Source organism: Rhinolophus sinicus, linkage group LG07 (genome assembly GCF_036562045.2).
Source record: "Rhinolophus sinicus isolate RSC01 linkage group LG07, ASM3656204v1, whole genome shotgun sequence".
NCBI lineage: Eukaryota > Metazoa > Chordata > Mammalia > Chiroptera > Rhinolophidae > Rhinolophus > Rhinolophus sinicus.
The window spans coordinates 50,040,522-50,058,046 of record NC_133757.1 but is presented as its reverse complement, the minus strand read 5'-3'; the positions used below and the strand labels follow the sequence as shown (position 1 = coordinate 50,058,046).

The 17,525-nt window shown below is 37.2% G+C and overlaps 1 protein-coding gene across 2 annotated transcripts in view; it reads right to left on the bottom strand.

Annotated features, from left to right (window-relative positions):
• Positions 1–5,948: 5,948 nt before the first annotated feature.
• MCU (mitochondrial calcium uniporter) overlaps positions 5,949–17,525 on the bottom strand; it is a 182,996-nt gene continuing 171,419 nt past the window's right edge. For both annotated transcript variants that reach the window (XM_019745865.2, XM_074339574.1), the window contains exons 6-8: positions 16,716–16,919; positions 10,891–11,007; positions 5,949–7,952 (exon numbers count right to left, since the gene is read on the bottom strand). In XM_019745865.2, coding sequence (XP_019601424.1) covers positions 7,875–7,952; positions 10,891–11,007; positions 16,716–16,919 — 399 coding nt within the window. In that variant the 3' untranslated portion in view covers positions 5,949–7,874. The remainder of the gene's footprint in view (positions 7,953–10,890; positions 11,008–16,715; positions 16,920–17,525) is intronic.

Below are 17,525 nucleotides of genomic sequence, written 5' to 3'. Positions count from 1 at the left end.
GTTTTGTGACTTCTAGGAATTGATTTCATGATGTGGCAGCTATGCCATTGCATACTGAGAATGGGATAGAGCTAAACTGTTGGAACTGGTCATCAGGAAATATCTTGGTCAGATGACCAAGGAGTTTATAAGAGCGCACAAAAAAGTAGTAAGGACAGGTGTGGAATGGGTACTAAATTCTCTTAAAGCAAACGCCTAAGTCTGTTTTATCATGGTCGTTGGTCTCAACGCTTCCTAAAGAAACAAGGTTTAAGTTGTTTTTCCGTTTGATTGTTTTTTTTACCAATTCAAGAATAATAAATACTTCATGTTTTCACCATGCCTTTCTTCCCCAAATTTAAAATGGTTTAGTGCTATTTATTTTACTAATTCTCACACTAAGATAGGGTAGGGGCATCAAATTAGGAATTACTCATTATTAACAACACTGGAAAGTAAAGTGACAGTTTACTAGTTTCATTTTTAGACAAAAGAGGGAGAACTCAGTGACCTGTATATTACATGTGCCTGACATAGCCTTAGTAATTATAGATTTGGAGTTTGCCAGCTGCCTGACATTCTACAGAGAGTGGATACCTGAGAATTGGCGAGCACTCTTATGAGATAACGTGAAGGGGAAGGATAAAAAGAAGGGTCGGGGAAAGGTTTTGTTTGTTTTTAAATACTATATTAAACAAGGATCTCAGCAAAACCAGAATTTGCTCTCCTGATCTTACCTTTGCTTTGGGCTTCTTTTATTCCTACCCTTTCATCTACGTTTCCTTTCCTATTAACCACATTTCTAGAGACTGGGAAAAGAATATTATTGTCTTTAGGAAGCAGTCCTTAAACTTGTCTTTATAATCTCTTAGCATAATTTTTCCTCTGCCAAGTAGCATTCAAACGGTGGCCCCTTTCCTCTAAAGGTTTCAGTTCAATGAAACATTAGTGCTTCTGAGGGGCCAGATGCCATGCTGGTCACTGGGCCTTTTTTTTGACAGTGACTAAGGTAAAAGTGGTCCCGGCAAGCACCGAGTTTACAAGTCTAGCAAGGGATTTCCATTGATCTACACGTGTTGTTAGCCTCTTAAGCACGAATGCTAGCAGAACACAGGCAATTTGACCCTTTGCCTATTCAGTGGCAATTTGATGGCAGCCAAGGATGACGCTGGGACTGAGGACCTGTCTCCTCGCAGGCAGGGTAGTGCTATGAAGTGTCAGTGCTGTTCATAGAAAAAACTAACTCCGGCTCTGGGACTGAGGACCTGTCTCCTTGCAGTTTCCTGTCTCTGAGAGGCCACCTCAGTGCTTCATATGTGTTGCAGAGAAACGGAGGATTTGTGCCTGAGATAAACCCAGATTTGCTGCCAGGATTGATTGCCGGGGTCATGGACTTTTACCAGATTGCCCTTTGGTTCTGTAAACAAGCATTCCCAGGATGGTGGGATTTTTTTGTTTTGTTTTGTTATTCCTATTTTTTCCTTTTTAGTTGACCTGCTTTCATTTTAACTTTTTATGATGAAAAATTTCAAATATATACAACAATAGAAAGAATAATAATGAACACCCAGCTGCAATAATTACTAACATTTTGTCCATCTTATTTCATTTGTACCCCAGTAAGCGTTTCTAACACATGGCCTTTCTTTTTTACATTATCTTAATGTCTTTAGTACAACTATAAAAACCAGAAATAATTCCTTATTATCTAATACCCATTCCATATTTAAATGTCCCCAATTGCCTCAAAAATTTCTTTGTATTGCTGGTTTGAGTCAGGGGGGACAAGAGCCATATATTCCATGCGGCAGTGTCTCTTAAATTCTTTTCATCTGTAACGGTCCTCCCCACCCTGCTATTTGTTGAAGAATCCCAGTCATTTGCCCTCCAGAATGTTTCACATTCTGGATTTGGCTGATTGCTTCTTGTGGTGTCTTTTAGCCTCCCTTCTCCCATATTTGATGTTAACTCTTGTTTGTATTTTCTTATTTGTCTAAAGTATGTGCTATCAGAAATTAAAATAAAAAATACTCTGGTGATACTAAAGCAATTTAATGCACAAGGGTGAGTGCTGGAAATAGATCAGTTAGGAGGTAGATAAAGCAGTCTGCTGTTCAGGATAGATCTGAGCAAGAATAACAATTTGAGAGCTACCAGCATATAAACGGTAACTGAAATTGGGGGAAGGGAGTGGATGAGATCATCCATGGAAAAATGGGGTCCAAGATGGAAGCTTGGAAAAGCCTAACATCAAAGATGTGAGCAGAGAAGAAAACCCTGCAAAACAGATTGAGATTTACAGAATGAAATGCAAGAGAAGAGCCACAGGAGGTGAGGATCGTTTCAAGGAGGGATTGCTCAGTGGATGATGCATTTATGAAACATACATAAATGAAACTTTATAAAGTGGGTCATTTTATATTCAGTAGGATTCATTAAAATCAACCCACACATTTATCCCAAGGAAATCACCACATAGTACATTTTGGAGACAATGTTTGGGACATCTGGGAGAGTAACAAACTAAAGGTTGTTGGCTGTGATAAAAGTGAATTACAACCCTTAATAGTTTTGGCAAAACCAACTTCCAAAATCTAAGAAGTTCCACTTATCTGTGAAGTCTTTCCAGATAGATTTAAAAAATTCAACCTATTTGTATTTGTTTTGTAAGCATCTACTATGTGCTTACCACCACATTCTGACAAGCAAGATACAATAGTGCGTGTAACACGATCTCTATTAACCATAGTCACCATACTTACCAGTCCTTTGGTCACTCCGTCGGGTTGTTTGTAGGATTCAATGATGAGTTGTGACATAGCAACTCTCTGTGCCTGTTTCCTTCTCTTTAAAGCAATGGTTTGACTAAATCAATGGTTTGAATCAGAATCACTAAGAGGGCTTGTTAAACACAGGTTGCTGTTGCCTCTCTCCCTCCCACTTTCTGATTCAGTAGGGACCAGAGAACTTGCATTTCTAACAAGGCAATGCCAGGCTGCTGCCCCAGGGACCATACTCAGAGAATCCTTTTACATGTCCAGCTCTAAAATTCTATGATCTCTTAGCAAAACTGCATTACCTACACTCATTAATGGATTTTATTATCTCCACTGAAAATTCACTAACGCCTGACAGAGTATTGCGAATATGTAGACATTATTTGTTGAATGCAAACAAGGGCTTAACATTTTCAATCTTATCTTCTTACACCTTACATACGTCTAGAGATGTCTGTGTTAGGTTGCTGTAAGCTGCCAGGAGGCAGAACCATAGATAGCCATGGAGTCTTTCAGTACATCTCATACTGCACTAACATTATATAAGTTTCGGCTGTACAATTCTATAATACATCTGTATATTGCATTGTGTGCTCAACACCCAGAGTCTAGTCTCCTTTCATCACCATATATTTGACCCTTTTACCCTCTTCATCCTCTCTCCACCTCCCTCCTGCTATCGTAACCACCATACTGTTGTCTGTGTCTATGAGTTTGTTTGTTTTTATTTGCTGCTTTTTGTTTTATATCCCATGAGTGAAATCAAATGGTTCTTGTCCTTTTCACTTAGCATGATACTCTCAAGATCCTTCCATGTTGTTGCAAATGACAATATTTCATCGTGTTTTTAATGGCTGAGTAATATTCCACTATATACATGTACCACATCTTCTTTATCCAATCATCTGTCAAAAAACACGTAGGTTGTTTCTATATCTTGGCTATTGTGAATAATACTGTAATGAACATAGGGGTACATATATTTTCATACATAAATGTTTTCAAAATTTTGGGGTAGATACCCAGAAGACGGATTGCTGGGTGGTAACTCTATTCTTAATTTTTTGAGGAGCCTCCATACTGTTTTCCATAGAGGCTGCACCAATTTACATCACCACTAGCAGTGTATGAGGGTTCCCTTTTCTTCACATCCTCTCCAACACTTATTTGTCTTACTGATAGTAGCCATTCTCACAGGTGTGTGGTGGCATCTCATTGTGCTTTCGATTTGCATTTCCCTTATAGCTAGTGAGGTTGATCACCTTTTCATATATCTTTTGGTCATATGTATGTCTTCTTGAGAAAAGTGTCTGTTCAGGTCCTCTGCCCATTTTTTAAATTGAACTGTTTTTTGTTGTTGTTGAGTTGTATAAGTTCTTTGTAATGTACATTTTGGATATTAGCCCTTTATCGGAGATATCGTTCGCAAATATCGTCTTTCATTCAGTTGGTTTCTTCTGCTGTGCAGAAGCTTTTTAGTTTGATATGGTCCCATTCATTTATTTTTGCTTTGACTTCCCTTGCCTTTGGGGTCAACTTCACAAAAACCTCTCTGAGACCAAGGTCCACTAAGTTTAGGGGCCTGTTTTCTCCTATGTATTTTATTGTTTTAGGTCTTATATTCAAGTCTTTCATCCAGTTTGAGTTAATTTTTGTGTATGATGTCAGATAGTAGTCTAGTTTCATTCCTTTGCATGGGGCTTTCCATTTTCCGAACACTATTTATTGAAGTGGCTTTCCTTTCTCTGTTGTATGTTTTCAGCATTAGTTGCCCATATATGCGTGGGTTTATTTCTGGGCTCTCAGTTCTATTCCATTGGTCTGTGTGTCTATGTTTCTGCCAATACCATACTGTTTTCATTACTGTAGCTTTGTAGTATAGTTTGAAATCAGAGCGTGGTACCTCTGGCTTTGTGCTTTTTTCTCAGGATTGCTTTGGCTATTCAGAGTCTGCTATGGTTCCATACAAATTTGAGTATTTTTTGTTCTATTTCTTTGAAACATTGCCATTGGGATTTTGATGGGGATTGCCTTAAATCTGTATATTGCTTTAGGTCATAGGGCCATTTAAATTATGTTAATTCTTCCAACACATGAACACAGAATGTATTTCCATTTCTTTGTGTCTTCTTCAATTTCTTTCAACAATGTCTTGTAGCTTTCAGTGTATAGGTCCTTTACTTCATTCCTTAAGCTTATTCCTAGGCATTCTTTTTAATTTTTTTTTTTTTATTCCTAGGCATTTTATCCTTTTTGTTGCAATTGCAAATGGGATTGTTTTCTTCATGTGTTTTTTCCAATATTTCATTGTTAGTATGTAGGAACACAACAGAGTTTTGTACATTGATTTTATATCCTGCAACTTTACTATATTTGCTTATTGTTTCTAATAGTCTTTTAGGGGAGTCTTTAGGGTTTTCTATATATACAATCATGTAATCTGCAAATACTGAATTTTACTTCTTCATTTCCCATTTGGATGCCTTTTCTTCCTTTCTCTCGCCTGATTGCTCTGGCTAGGACTGAAGTACTCTGTCGTGTAACAATGGCAAGAGTGAGCATCCTTGTCTTGCTCCTGATCTTAGAGGAAACGCTTTCAGTTTTCTCACTATTGAGCTTATTAGCTAAGGGTTTGTCATATGTGGCCTTTATTATGTTGAGGTACTTTCTTTCTATACCCATTTTATTGAGTGTTTTAATCATAAATCAGTGTTGTATCTCATCAAATGCTTTTCCTGCATCTTTTGATATAATCAAATGATTTTTCTTTTAATATACACTTTTTGATACGCCTTTGATGGACTAGGCAGTATGTGATATTTCCCTTTTTGGTGATCATTATAAATTTGATATAAACCCTTAAAATAATGAATATTTAATATTTGTTCATCCTTGAACACCTTTCTGAAGTCTGGGAGACCACATTGGGCAATATGGTAAGCTGATATAATGGAGATTTTTTCTGTTAATCAGGCGATAATGATATTAGTCTCTATGCTGCCATTGGTTTTATTATGGTTGTACAGGTCACGTAAGCTCAGGTGGCTCTGGAAAATTAGAAAGCTACTGACCATTCTTAGGTTCAGGAAGAATGAAATGCTTGTTTTTAAAATATAGATGCTAGGAAACCTAGAATCACAGGAAAATAAGTTGTTTTTTTTGAGTTTTGCTTCAAAATATGAGATGCTACAGTTCAAAAATTGAATAAGTATTTATTGTTCCAGAAGGTACATTGCTTTTTATACATATTTCATAAATGATACAGGATTTTACACATGTTCAATATTTTGCTATTTGTTTAAAGGACTTTCCTTGATGTCCATCCTTTCTCCCTCGCCTCCCACACACCCTGAAAGGATTTGCTCATTGCACTGTGCTGTTCCTTCTTAAAAGCCCTGCACACAAACAGGATAAATGGTTCAAAAATAATTCACACAACTTAACAAAAATAAATGAAGGAAGAGGTTGAATGACTAGGGGGCCCAGGGGAAGGAAGTGGGGGGGCTGGGAAGTGGAGACATGCATCCTCTCATTCCATCATGCCAGTGGAAGGGGTGGTGGCAGGAGCAGCAGCAGCAGCAATCCTGGCTGGCCTTCAACCTCTGCAAGGCACCTGGAGTCTGGGTTTGTCATTTAAAAGTTTTCCTTTTCATACACAAGAATCCCAAAGGAGAAAGGAAAAAAGAAAGAAACCCCTTGCCACAATGAGGAGCTATGAATCATGTGAAAGAAAAAAAGCCAATCAACTGTGTGGCAAGCCCCATCAACCTCTCCATCCTGCCCCCGCATATTCTGTAATGTTCTGTAATTAAACACAGAGCATTAGACACAGATTCCTTTGATTCCTCAAGTGCAGATGTCATCTGGAAATATGGTAGAAAATATTTTGATAGAGTATAAGATTAATGCTTCTTTCTCTCAATTTAAGATAAGAAAAAATTGGGTGAAGAGGGTAGGTTGAAAGAAGCCATAGAAATGTATTCCTGTATAAAGATAAATTGCACCCTTTGAGATCCACACACTTGATATACGACTGAAGTGGTGGAGGTGGGAGGGCTCACAAACTGGAAGTGTGTGTGTGTGTGTGTGTGTGTGTGTGTCCTTCGAGAATAACAAAGCCTCCAGACAAGGCAGCCCATCTGGGTGGCCTGGAATGCTGTCACACAAGCAGATGAACAGCAATGAAATTATTCTGGTTCTGAAATGGCTACAAAGCCATGATTTTTAGCCAATTTGTAAATCTTACGTCTTCCTGATTTGGTAATACAGCTGAACACTCCCCCTCTGATTTGAGTTGTGGAGGGAGAGAGGAATATCAATGGAATAGTTAGAGGAAAATTCTGCCTCCTCTTAAAGATTAATTAGGAAAAAACAAAAGAAAACAAAACAAAATCTCATGCAGTGTCGCCAATGATTTCTAGATACTGCTCCAGAGCACTGGAATATACAGACATTTAAGAAGGTATTAAGGGATAATCCAAAGTGTCAATTATCAAACAGTCCTAAATTGGTTCCAATTATCATATGGATGGAATTAGTGTAACCAGCAGGTGTGGGTGGTCAGAAAAGGGGCACAAGTGGGAGACATTCCTGGTTAACTTTGTAGAGGCTGCGTCCAATTTAAAATAAATGCTAATGACATGGGCTCAGACTCTGTTTGCCACCCACATATCTTAAGGTCTTGCTTTTCCGGTGTATTTATTTACTCCTATGTCAAAAATAAGAAAAGTTAAATTAAAAGAACATAGAGTTGAGTAGGGTGCTGGTGTGTTACTGTTTTGCTGACCCTGCAAAGAAGATGCAAGAAACAAACACCCCAGCATCATTTTCTCTTTATGAATCTCTCAACTATATAATGTGTCATTTTCATCTAGGAACTGAGATGCTTGATTAAGACAATATTCACTAAGCCCTTTGAGCTTATATTTCACAAAGCCTGATCCTCAGATTTTTAACATTCCTTTCTTCCCTAAGATCCTTTTTGTTTTTGTTTTTTGATTAAAGGTAAAAACCCTCCACCCCAACATAATCCCAGCTTCCACCTGCAATGCTTTAATTAAAAAGGCAATAGTTATAAACAGGTGTTCGTTCTGCCGGGATTCAGAGGCTCTTTGCAGATCAATCTTTTTCACCAATTTGTCGGAGGGGTAGATGTACTTGTAATGGGTCTCTCAGTCTCTTAAGGTCCATTTCTGCCTAAAATAGAAACAAAAGGTGAGAAAAATTAGCTAATGAAGATTTCAATCATATTACTATCTCCTGAGAAGAGGAAATTTTCTTCCTTTACTATGAGTTAGAGAAATCATCTCAATTACTCTCAAAATAAGAGTGCCTCAGAGGCAAAGGGCTTGAAAGGACAACAAAGGGGGACCAAAACCAAAGTCTGTTCTAGCAGTTTCAGTTGTAAACAGAGCCTCCAGAAAGACTGTTATCAATAGGGCAGGACTCGGGGGCTCAAGAATATGGGGAGCATTTGAGGCATCTTGGTGGTGGCTTTTTCCAGACAGAAGCCCTTTCACAAACCCTGGCCTGGAGCTAGAACTTTAATTTGTGTTGCTCAAGGGTTTTATTGTTTATCCAACAGTTGTTTAATTTTTCAGTAACTAGTGATTTTTAAAATGGGGATGTGTAGTCAACTGCAGTACTTTCAAAACTCACACATGCTTGACCATCACCCCTGAGAAGCTGGATTAATAGGCTTGGGGTGGGACTGAAGCAGCTGTATTTGTGGGTTTTTTTTAATGTGTACAAAACAACATAGTGATTAGACATTTACACTCCTCAAAGTGATAACCCAACAAGTCTACTACCCATCTGACACCATACATAGCTATTACAATACCATTGACTATATTCCCTATGCTGTACTTTACATCCTGTGACTACATATTTTTAAATTATAGTTGACATTCAATATTATTTTATATTAGTTTCAGGTGTACAATGTAATGGTTAGGTGTTTATATAATTTATGAAGTAATACCTCTGATAAGTCTAGTACCCATCTGACACTATAGTTTTATAATATTACTGATTATCTTCCCCCATACTGTATTCCACACCCCTGTGACTATCTTGTAACTACCAATTTTTTTGTTTTTGTTTTTTAAAATTTTTATTGGGGAATACTGGGGAACAGTGTGTTTCTCCAGGGCCCATCATCTCCAAGTGGTTGTCCTTCAATCTAGTTGTGGAGGGCGCAGCTCAGCTCCAAGTCCAGTTGCCGTTTTCAATTTTTAGTTGCAGGGGGCACAGCCCACCATCCCATGGGGGAATTGAACCGGCAACCCTGTTGTAGAGAGCTCGCACTCTAACCAACTGAGCCATCCGGCCGCCCCTCTGGAAGCTCAGCGGCAGCTCATTGTCTTCAATCTAGTTGTGGAGGGTGCAGCTCACTAGCCCACGTGGGAGTCGAACTGGTAACCCTTTTGTTCAGAGCTCACGCTCTAACCAACTGAGCCATCCGGCCGCCCCTGTAACTACCAATTTGTACTTCCTAATCCCTTCACCTTTCTCACCTATCCTGCAGCCCCAATGCCATCTAGCAACCATCAGTTTGTTCTCTGTATCTGAGTCTATTTCCGTTTTGTTTATTCTGTTCTTTGGATGCTACATGTGAGATCATGTGGTATTTATCTTTCTCAATGTGACTTATTTCACTTAGCATAATAACCTCTAGGTCCATCCATGTTATTGCAAATTATAAGATTTCATTCTTTTTGTGGCTGAGTAATATTCCATTGTATAAATGTACCAGAATTTCTTTATCCAATTGTCTATTGATGGGCATTTCGGTTGTTTCTGTATCTTGGCTATTGTGAATAGTGCTGCAGTAAACATAGAGGTGCATATATCTTTTCAAATTAGTGTTTTGGATTTCTTTGGATAGATACCCAGGAGTGGAATTGCCAGGTCATAAGGTAGTTCTAGTTTTAATTTTTTGAGGAACCTCCATACTGTTTTCCACAGTGGCTGCACCAACCTGCAATCCCACCAACAGTGCACAAGTGTTCCCCTTTCTCTACATCCTCAACAATACTTGTTGTTTGTTGAATTATTGATAGCCATTCTGATAGGAGTAAAGTGGTATCTGTGATCTTGATTTGCATTTCCCTGATGATTAGTGACATTGAGCCTCTTTTCATATGTCTATTGGCTACCTGTATGTCCTCTTTGGAGAAATGTCTATTCAGGTCCTATTCCCATTTTTTAATTAGATTGTGTGTTTTTATGGTATTGAGTGGTATCAGTTTTTAATAAATTTTGGATATTAACCCCTTATCAGATGTATTAAGCATCTGTATTATTAATAGCTGAGAGATGATTCTGTTGCATTCCCTTCAGCTGAGAACCACTCACACAGAGCAACAGAAGACATGAGTCCTCTTTGGCCAAGGTGGGAAGATGGATTAAGCCCATTCAAAGCACAACCCCATCAACAATAGGGACGGAAAAAGCAGAGGAGGTCCAGAGAAGAGCAACAGAACATTAAAGGGGATGGAAGAGCTTCTAGAGATTCTTGAAAAATCTCTAGTCATAAAAGACTATGGAGCATAGAAATGAGGATTTATTCACCAAAATCAATATTAGAGTGAGGGAGGCACACTCAGAAATCTGAAAGGGGTAATGATTATGAAAAATGAAATATATCAATCTTTTAAAAAAGCATGTTCCAGTTCAATAATCTCTCACCTGTGCCCGGCAAAAATTTCTAGTAGTCTCTCTCTCTTATCTGCATTTTATTTTTGTACCATTGCTGCCACACATTTTAGGTGAGAAATCTTTGGGTCAATTATTGTAGAAAGATTTAAAACAAAGAGAAAAGTAAAAATAGACTGCTGAAGAAACAAAATGAAAAAAGAAAAATAGGTCTAAAACTTCAATATGCTAGTGTTAAGAGGATAGCTAGAACCGATCTTTTTTTTTTCACCTGCTTGTGTTATAAAACTTTTTAGAGAGGTGTCCATGCTAAAATAGTAATTTTTATCAATTGAGGAATAATTTATATAGGAAGAAGAGAGTTGGGTCATTCTTTCAGAGTTTACCCATTGAAGTAATGTGGTTATGGGTAATAATAATAATGCCATGCAAGATGGGGCTGGGATTTATTAAATTTCATTTTTGGAAAACTTACCTGAGCAATTGCATCCTTGAGTTGATTGTATTTCTCTAGGTCAAAACGTGACTTTTTGGCTCCTTTATGGAAAAATAATAAGTATTGTCTGTCTCTGGCTTCTGGATAAATATACTCCTACAAAAATAAAGGAGTAATTAAATTATTAGTCCTTAGCATACCATTTTCACAAAGTAAATATTTACTAACTGTTGATTAGATTCAATACACATGCACACATATAAAGATATATACTGACGTGCTGTTAAATTTTTAATTATTTCTTAAACATTTTTATTGTGAAACACATGGAAGAGCACACAAAACAAAAATGTTTCACAACGAATCATCACCAGATAAAAAAAATAGAATACTGCCAACAACCCAGAAGCTCCCCTTCTGCCCCTTCCTAATTCCTAACCCTTCCTTCTTCCCTCAAAATAATCAATTATCTTGACTTTGATGATAATTATTTTCTTGCTTTCTTTATAGCTTCCCTACACCCCCTGAGCTCTCCAGCTTAGTTTTACATATTTTTTTGACTTTTATAAAAATGGAGTCATCAGAAACAGTCTCAGAAAAATAGAGGAAAAACAGAGCTGCTAGATGGGAGGGGGTGGGGATGAGGGAGAAGGTGAGGGGATTAGACAGCACACTCAGTAACCACAAGATTGCCAGGGGGATACGAAAGACAGTTTGGGGGATATAATCAATAATGTTGTACAGATTTTTTTTAGGGTATCCAATGGACATTGTCTTATTAGGGAGACCACTTCATGGATGCTGTAGAGGCCTGACCACTGCAGTGTACACCTGAAGATGAGTAATAATGAGTGTCAACTATAATTATATATATATATAGTAGTCACAGGATGTGGTCACAGGATGCGGAGTACAGCATAAGGAATAGAGTCAGTGGAACTGTAACAGCTATATATAATGTCAGAGGGGTAGTAGATTGGGGGAGGGGAGTTATCACTTTGTGAGGGGTATAATTGATACCTAACTATTACATTGTTTTGTACACCTGAAACTAATAATAATAATAAATAAATGGAGTCAGACAGTATGTATTGTACACGGCTACTTTCACTCAATATCATGTTTGTGAGATTCATCTTTTGTGTGTAGCTGTAGTCTATTCATTTCTCTTGCTATGTTATATTCTGTTGTATGACTACATCATAATTTATTTATCTAATGTACTATGGGTAGACTTCGGGCTGTTTCCAGGTTTGGACTACTATGAATAATGCCGCCAACAAGTTTCTGGACTTACCTCTTCTGTTGGGGGATAATACACTTACTTATAAGTGGAAATCCTAGGTCATAGGGCACACAAGCAGTGATATCAAACAGGCTTCCAGAATGGTTGTCCCATCAGCACCATATGAGAGTTTCCATCACTCTATATTCTTGCCAACACTTGGTATTACCAGTTTTTTAAAATGTTAGCCATTCTGGTATTTGTACTGAACTACTACCTCATTTTTAAAAACTAGCTTTACAGAGATATAATTCACATACCATACAAATTCACCCATTTAAAGTATAATATTCAATTTAGTATACTCACAAAGTTACACAACTATTACTATAATCAATTTTGGAATATTTTCGTCATCCCCCAAAGAAACCATGTGTTCTGTAACAGTCACTTCTAGACAACTATAATACTAATCTACTTTCTGACTCTATAGATTTGCCTATTCTCAACATTTTATATAAATGGAATCATTCAACATATAGTCTTCGTGTCTGACTTATTTCAAGGTTCATCCATTTGTGGCATGTATCAGTACTTCATTTCTTTTTTCTGCCAAATAATACTCCACTGAATGGACCACACTTGATCCGTTCATCAACTGACAGACATATGGGTTATTATCACTTTTTGACTATTATGAATAATATTGCTATGAACAGTTATGTAAAAGTTTTTAGTGGACATGGGTTCATTTTTCTTAGAAATACATAGCATTTTCCAGATTACTCATGAGGTTGAGGTTTGTTTCATTTCATGTATCATTTGCCATTTGCATATCCTCTTTCAGATGTGCCTATTTACACCTTTTATTTTTTTTCTATTGGATTGTCTTTTTCTTACTGATTTGTAGGATTTGTTTATACATTCTGGACATAGATGCTTTGTTGAATACATGTACTGCAAATAACTCCTCTCAGTCTGTTCGCCCTCTTTATGATATCCTTTAATAAACAGAAGTTCTTAATTTTAATATAGTCTTACTTATCATTCTTATCTTTATGGTTAGCACTTTTCATTCCGTGTAAGAAGTCATTTCCTATTCCACAGTAGTTAAGATATTCTCCTATATAATCTTCCAGGAGCTTTATTGGGTTACCTTTCATATTTAGATCTACAATCCACCTGGAATTAATTTTTGTTTACAGTGTAAGGATGGGGTTGGTTCATTTTTTTATATAGATATTCAATTATCCTAGCACCACTTATCAAAAAAGATTCTCCTTTCTTTGTAGTGCTATCTTTTTAAAACCAAAAGTTCATTTATGCAGGGTCTATTTCTGTATTCTCTCTTCTATTCCTTTGGACTATCTCTCTATCCTTGTGCCACTGTCTTACTTACTGTAGCGTTATAACTAAAGCTATATAGTCTTCCATAGCTGTTAGAGAAAATTCTCTTACCTAATTTTTCTTCAGGAGTTTCTTGGCTTTCCTTTGTCCTGTACATTTCCATATAAAATTTAGAAGCAGATTTATTTAAATCTCTTCCCCAAACCCTAAATCTGCTGGAATTTTGATGGGATTGCACTGAATCAAACAGATCAGTTTGGATAGAATTGACTTTTTTGTAATATTTACTTTTCTAATCCATTAACATGCTATCTCATTTCAAGTCTTTAATTTTATGTTTTTGTGCATAGAGACTTTGCACATCTTTTATACGATTTACTTCTAGGTATCTTTAAAAGTCATTTTAAGTTGTATCTTTTAAAAAGTTTCATTTTCTGTTTCTGGCATACAGTTACACAATTGAAATATGTATATTTACCTTGTATCCAGTAACCTTATGAAACTCACTTTGGGATTCTAACCAATTATCTGTACATGTTTCTGTTTTATTTTTAATGTACAAAATTTACAAATAACATCAGTTCTCTTTCTTTCCAATCTCTGTATCTTTTTTTTGCCTTCTCCTCTCAGGGATGATTTATGTTCACTTCTGCTGTGAGCACTCTGTGATTAAATACCCTATAGGACTACCTCAATCTAATTTATGGGATTGAGATAACTGAAGATGAGCTATCGTCTCTGAGAGAACCCACAACAGGTTCATGCTATTCCACAACGCTAGCCTTCAGAGACTCCAAACAAAAGCAAAAGAGTTTCACGTACTTTAGTAATCCCTGGACACCAATTTCTATGGCTTTGGTTCTTCTAGATGATCAAATATGGCTCAGCTTCTTGGCATCTCAGCTTTATTCTCCTTAATCAATATAAATGCCCAGAGGAATAAGCATACCTAATATCAGGTTTACCTTCCTGGGACTCCACTTCTTTCGGTCCTTGCCTGGTAATTTTTGCTATCTTGTTAGCTTTATAGTGTCTCCACAGGCAGATGTGTTTTGTCTAATTATTCTAATTTTTCCTAATGGGAATATTGGTCTGATTACTTATATGCCATACTAGAAGCAGAAATAATTATTATTGATGACAGACAATGGATGAACAGTATCGAAAGGGACTATGGAAGCATTTTAAAAATAGACAGAATTGAGGTATGAATCATGTAACACTGACCAAAGGGATAATTGTTAGAGTAAAAACTTGAGAGAAAGCCCTTCACTTTTATCTAAGCTGCTGTTACTAGGCTATTTACTTATCTTTGCTTAGAATGTAAATGTACACAGAAATAAATTTACTTAAATCTATTCTATGTTCTCTCTTTTGGGCAATAAGAATTTACTAAGCAATTATGTACTAGACTTTTCTGGAAATTTGGTGATTTTATAATAAGTGAGAAGAGATGTAGAATGCTTGGTTATGAAGGAAAGAAGTTCAAAAAGGGAGAAGTTGAGAACAGAGGGAACGCAAAAAATAAACTGGAGTGGGATACTGGAAGTACAGAGGAGGAGGTGGGTGGGTTTAAAAACAGGTAGAGGAGATAGCCCTGAACAGGCAAATGCCACTTCTTATTTGAGCTTGAAGGAAATAGTGTGACAACAGGTACAGATATTGTTAAACTCACAGAGTTTGGGAATTAGAGAGCTTATATCTGTTAACATCAATTTTCTAGAAGAAGGAGGCAAGGTTAAGGGTGGCCTGGGGAGCTTAATGTGAAGTCCTAGAATAACTACCATGGGTGTGTGGGGGGAAGGAAATCTAATTAGAAACACAAGCAGTGCCCTATTCTAAACTATTAGATGACTTTTCTCTAGCCTGGATATAGGATAAATGGCTAGACTCACCCAAGATTAGGAATTTATAGAGTACACATGATGGAAAAATAGTGGGGTAAAGATTGTAAGATACTAAGAAAAGAATGACAGTATGGTCTAAGGTGGACAGAAAAGGAAGTAACATATGAGGAAGGTGATGGTGAAAAGTTAAGAGGTAGCAGGAGCCTAAAGATCTGGAGGAAGTCAAAGGAGCTAGTGAGTGAACAAAAGGGCTAGAAAAAAAATCCGTTGTGGTCAGAAATTAGCATACTAATTTATATTACAAGTAGGACAGTTCTAAGAAAGAAAGTTCTGAATGGCTATTGAAGCGGTTTGCTGGAGTAGAATGTAAATGACAGTTATGGAATTGAAAGGACAAATTATTGACTACTGCTATTTTGCAACTTGTTGCTTGGGGGCAGCAAAAGTGCGTTGGGAATCACAGAAGTACAGCATCTGAATAGTAGGACAGATAGGCTACTGAGGATATGGGCACCATGGTAGGCAATAAAAATTGAAGAAACTAAATGCCTAGCCTCCAAAGATATCATAGTTTAGTAGAGGGGAAAAGACATTATACATAAATAATTATAATACAAGATAGCATAGTATGAGTGAACTGAGAGGCACAATCTGCTTATAGGAATTCAGAACAAGAAAAGTTCAAAGTTGGCTGTAGGTAACCGGGCAAAGGTTCATGAAAGATAAGCATTTAAGTAAACCTTGAAATATGACAGGTAGACATCTATAGGGAGAACATTCCCAGTTGACAGAATGTGTGAAGTAAGAAATGAGGTAGTAGACAACTCAGGGCATTTGAAGGGAATAAAGAATATAATTTTATCTGTTTAGAACACACAGAGGGATTAACAGACATTTGGGAAAGACAGGTAGCAACCAGCAAAGACAATAGTTGGCTAAGGAGTTTGGACTTCAAGCAATACATAAAAAGAACTCATCAAAGGAGTGTATATATAAGAGAAAGGGAGAGAGAAGAGAGAAAAGGGAGGGAGGGAGAAGAGAGAGGGGAAAAGGAAACACAGACAGACAGACAGACATACGGGAGCCCTGTCCAGAGCTGGGATTATTTACGACTGATCTGGCTGTTTGGTTTTGTTCACACAGAGGGACTAGTATGAGCTAGACATGGGACGAGGTGCTGGAGACTCTGAGAGAACACCGACAGAACACGGGCAGTTTACGACCCCTCTTGCCTACTAGACAAGTTTGGGAGGCCAAGAAAGATTAAAGAACTTTTTTTGGCTTTCATTTTCCCATACATAAATAGGCCTGTGATCACGGGGCTAATAACAGAAGGAAAATGTATAAACAACTACTTAAAGAATATGAAAGAAAGAGAACTACTTTAACAACGGAAACTTCATTACTACTAACTCATAAAAAGTTACTTGAAGAGGAATTCTTACCTGGCGTGTGACTACAAAATATGCATACATTGCCATGGCACTTCCATAAGTGATGAAATAGGTGACCGGTTCCATGATGTCCCAGGAATATTCCCACCAGGTCAGCCGGGCTAAAATGCCAAACTGTGTGGCCATGTAGGCAAGTCCACCCCATAGCACCAAAGTGGTCCTCTTCTCAGCTTTTCTGCTAATCTCAATTCGTACCTACGGGGCACACATGAGCAATCAGTTGTCAGGCACTGGGACTTAGAATCAATTTAAAATGCTAATTTAAATGGTTCTATGTTCACTAAAGAAACAGGGCTCATAATCAAGATACAAGTTAGGCTCAATACTATTACATATAGCTTGTCTTCTTAAATAGTATGTGTAGCTTTCATTGAATAAAATATTATATGGGGGTAATATATTTATTTTATTTTGCTTTTTAGTTTTAGGTATATAGAACAATGTAACAGTTAAGACATTTACACCCCTTACAAAGGGATAACGTCCCAATCTACTACCCCTCTGACATCGAATGCAGCTGTTACAATTCCATTGACTATGTGCCTATGTGGTACTCCACATCTATGGGGGTAATATTATTTTTTAGGACACTTGTGTTTTATGTGTCATCCTAGAAGTGGCTGAAAAGATGGTAAAACTACAGGAGTGAATAAGTTAGTTTCAACAGCTCTTCAGCCAACTACAAGATTACTTTCTTTGAAAAGAGGGAAATGAAAACATGCCAATGTTCTCTCACTGTCGCATACATGATTTAATATATTATCAGTTTTTACTTAAAGCTCCTACTGGGGGGAACCAGCA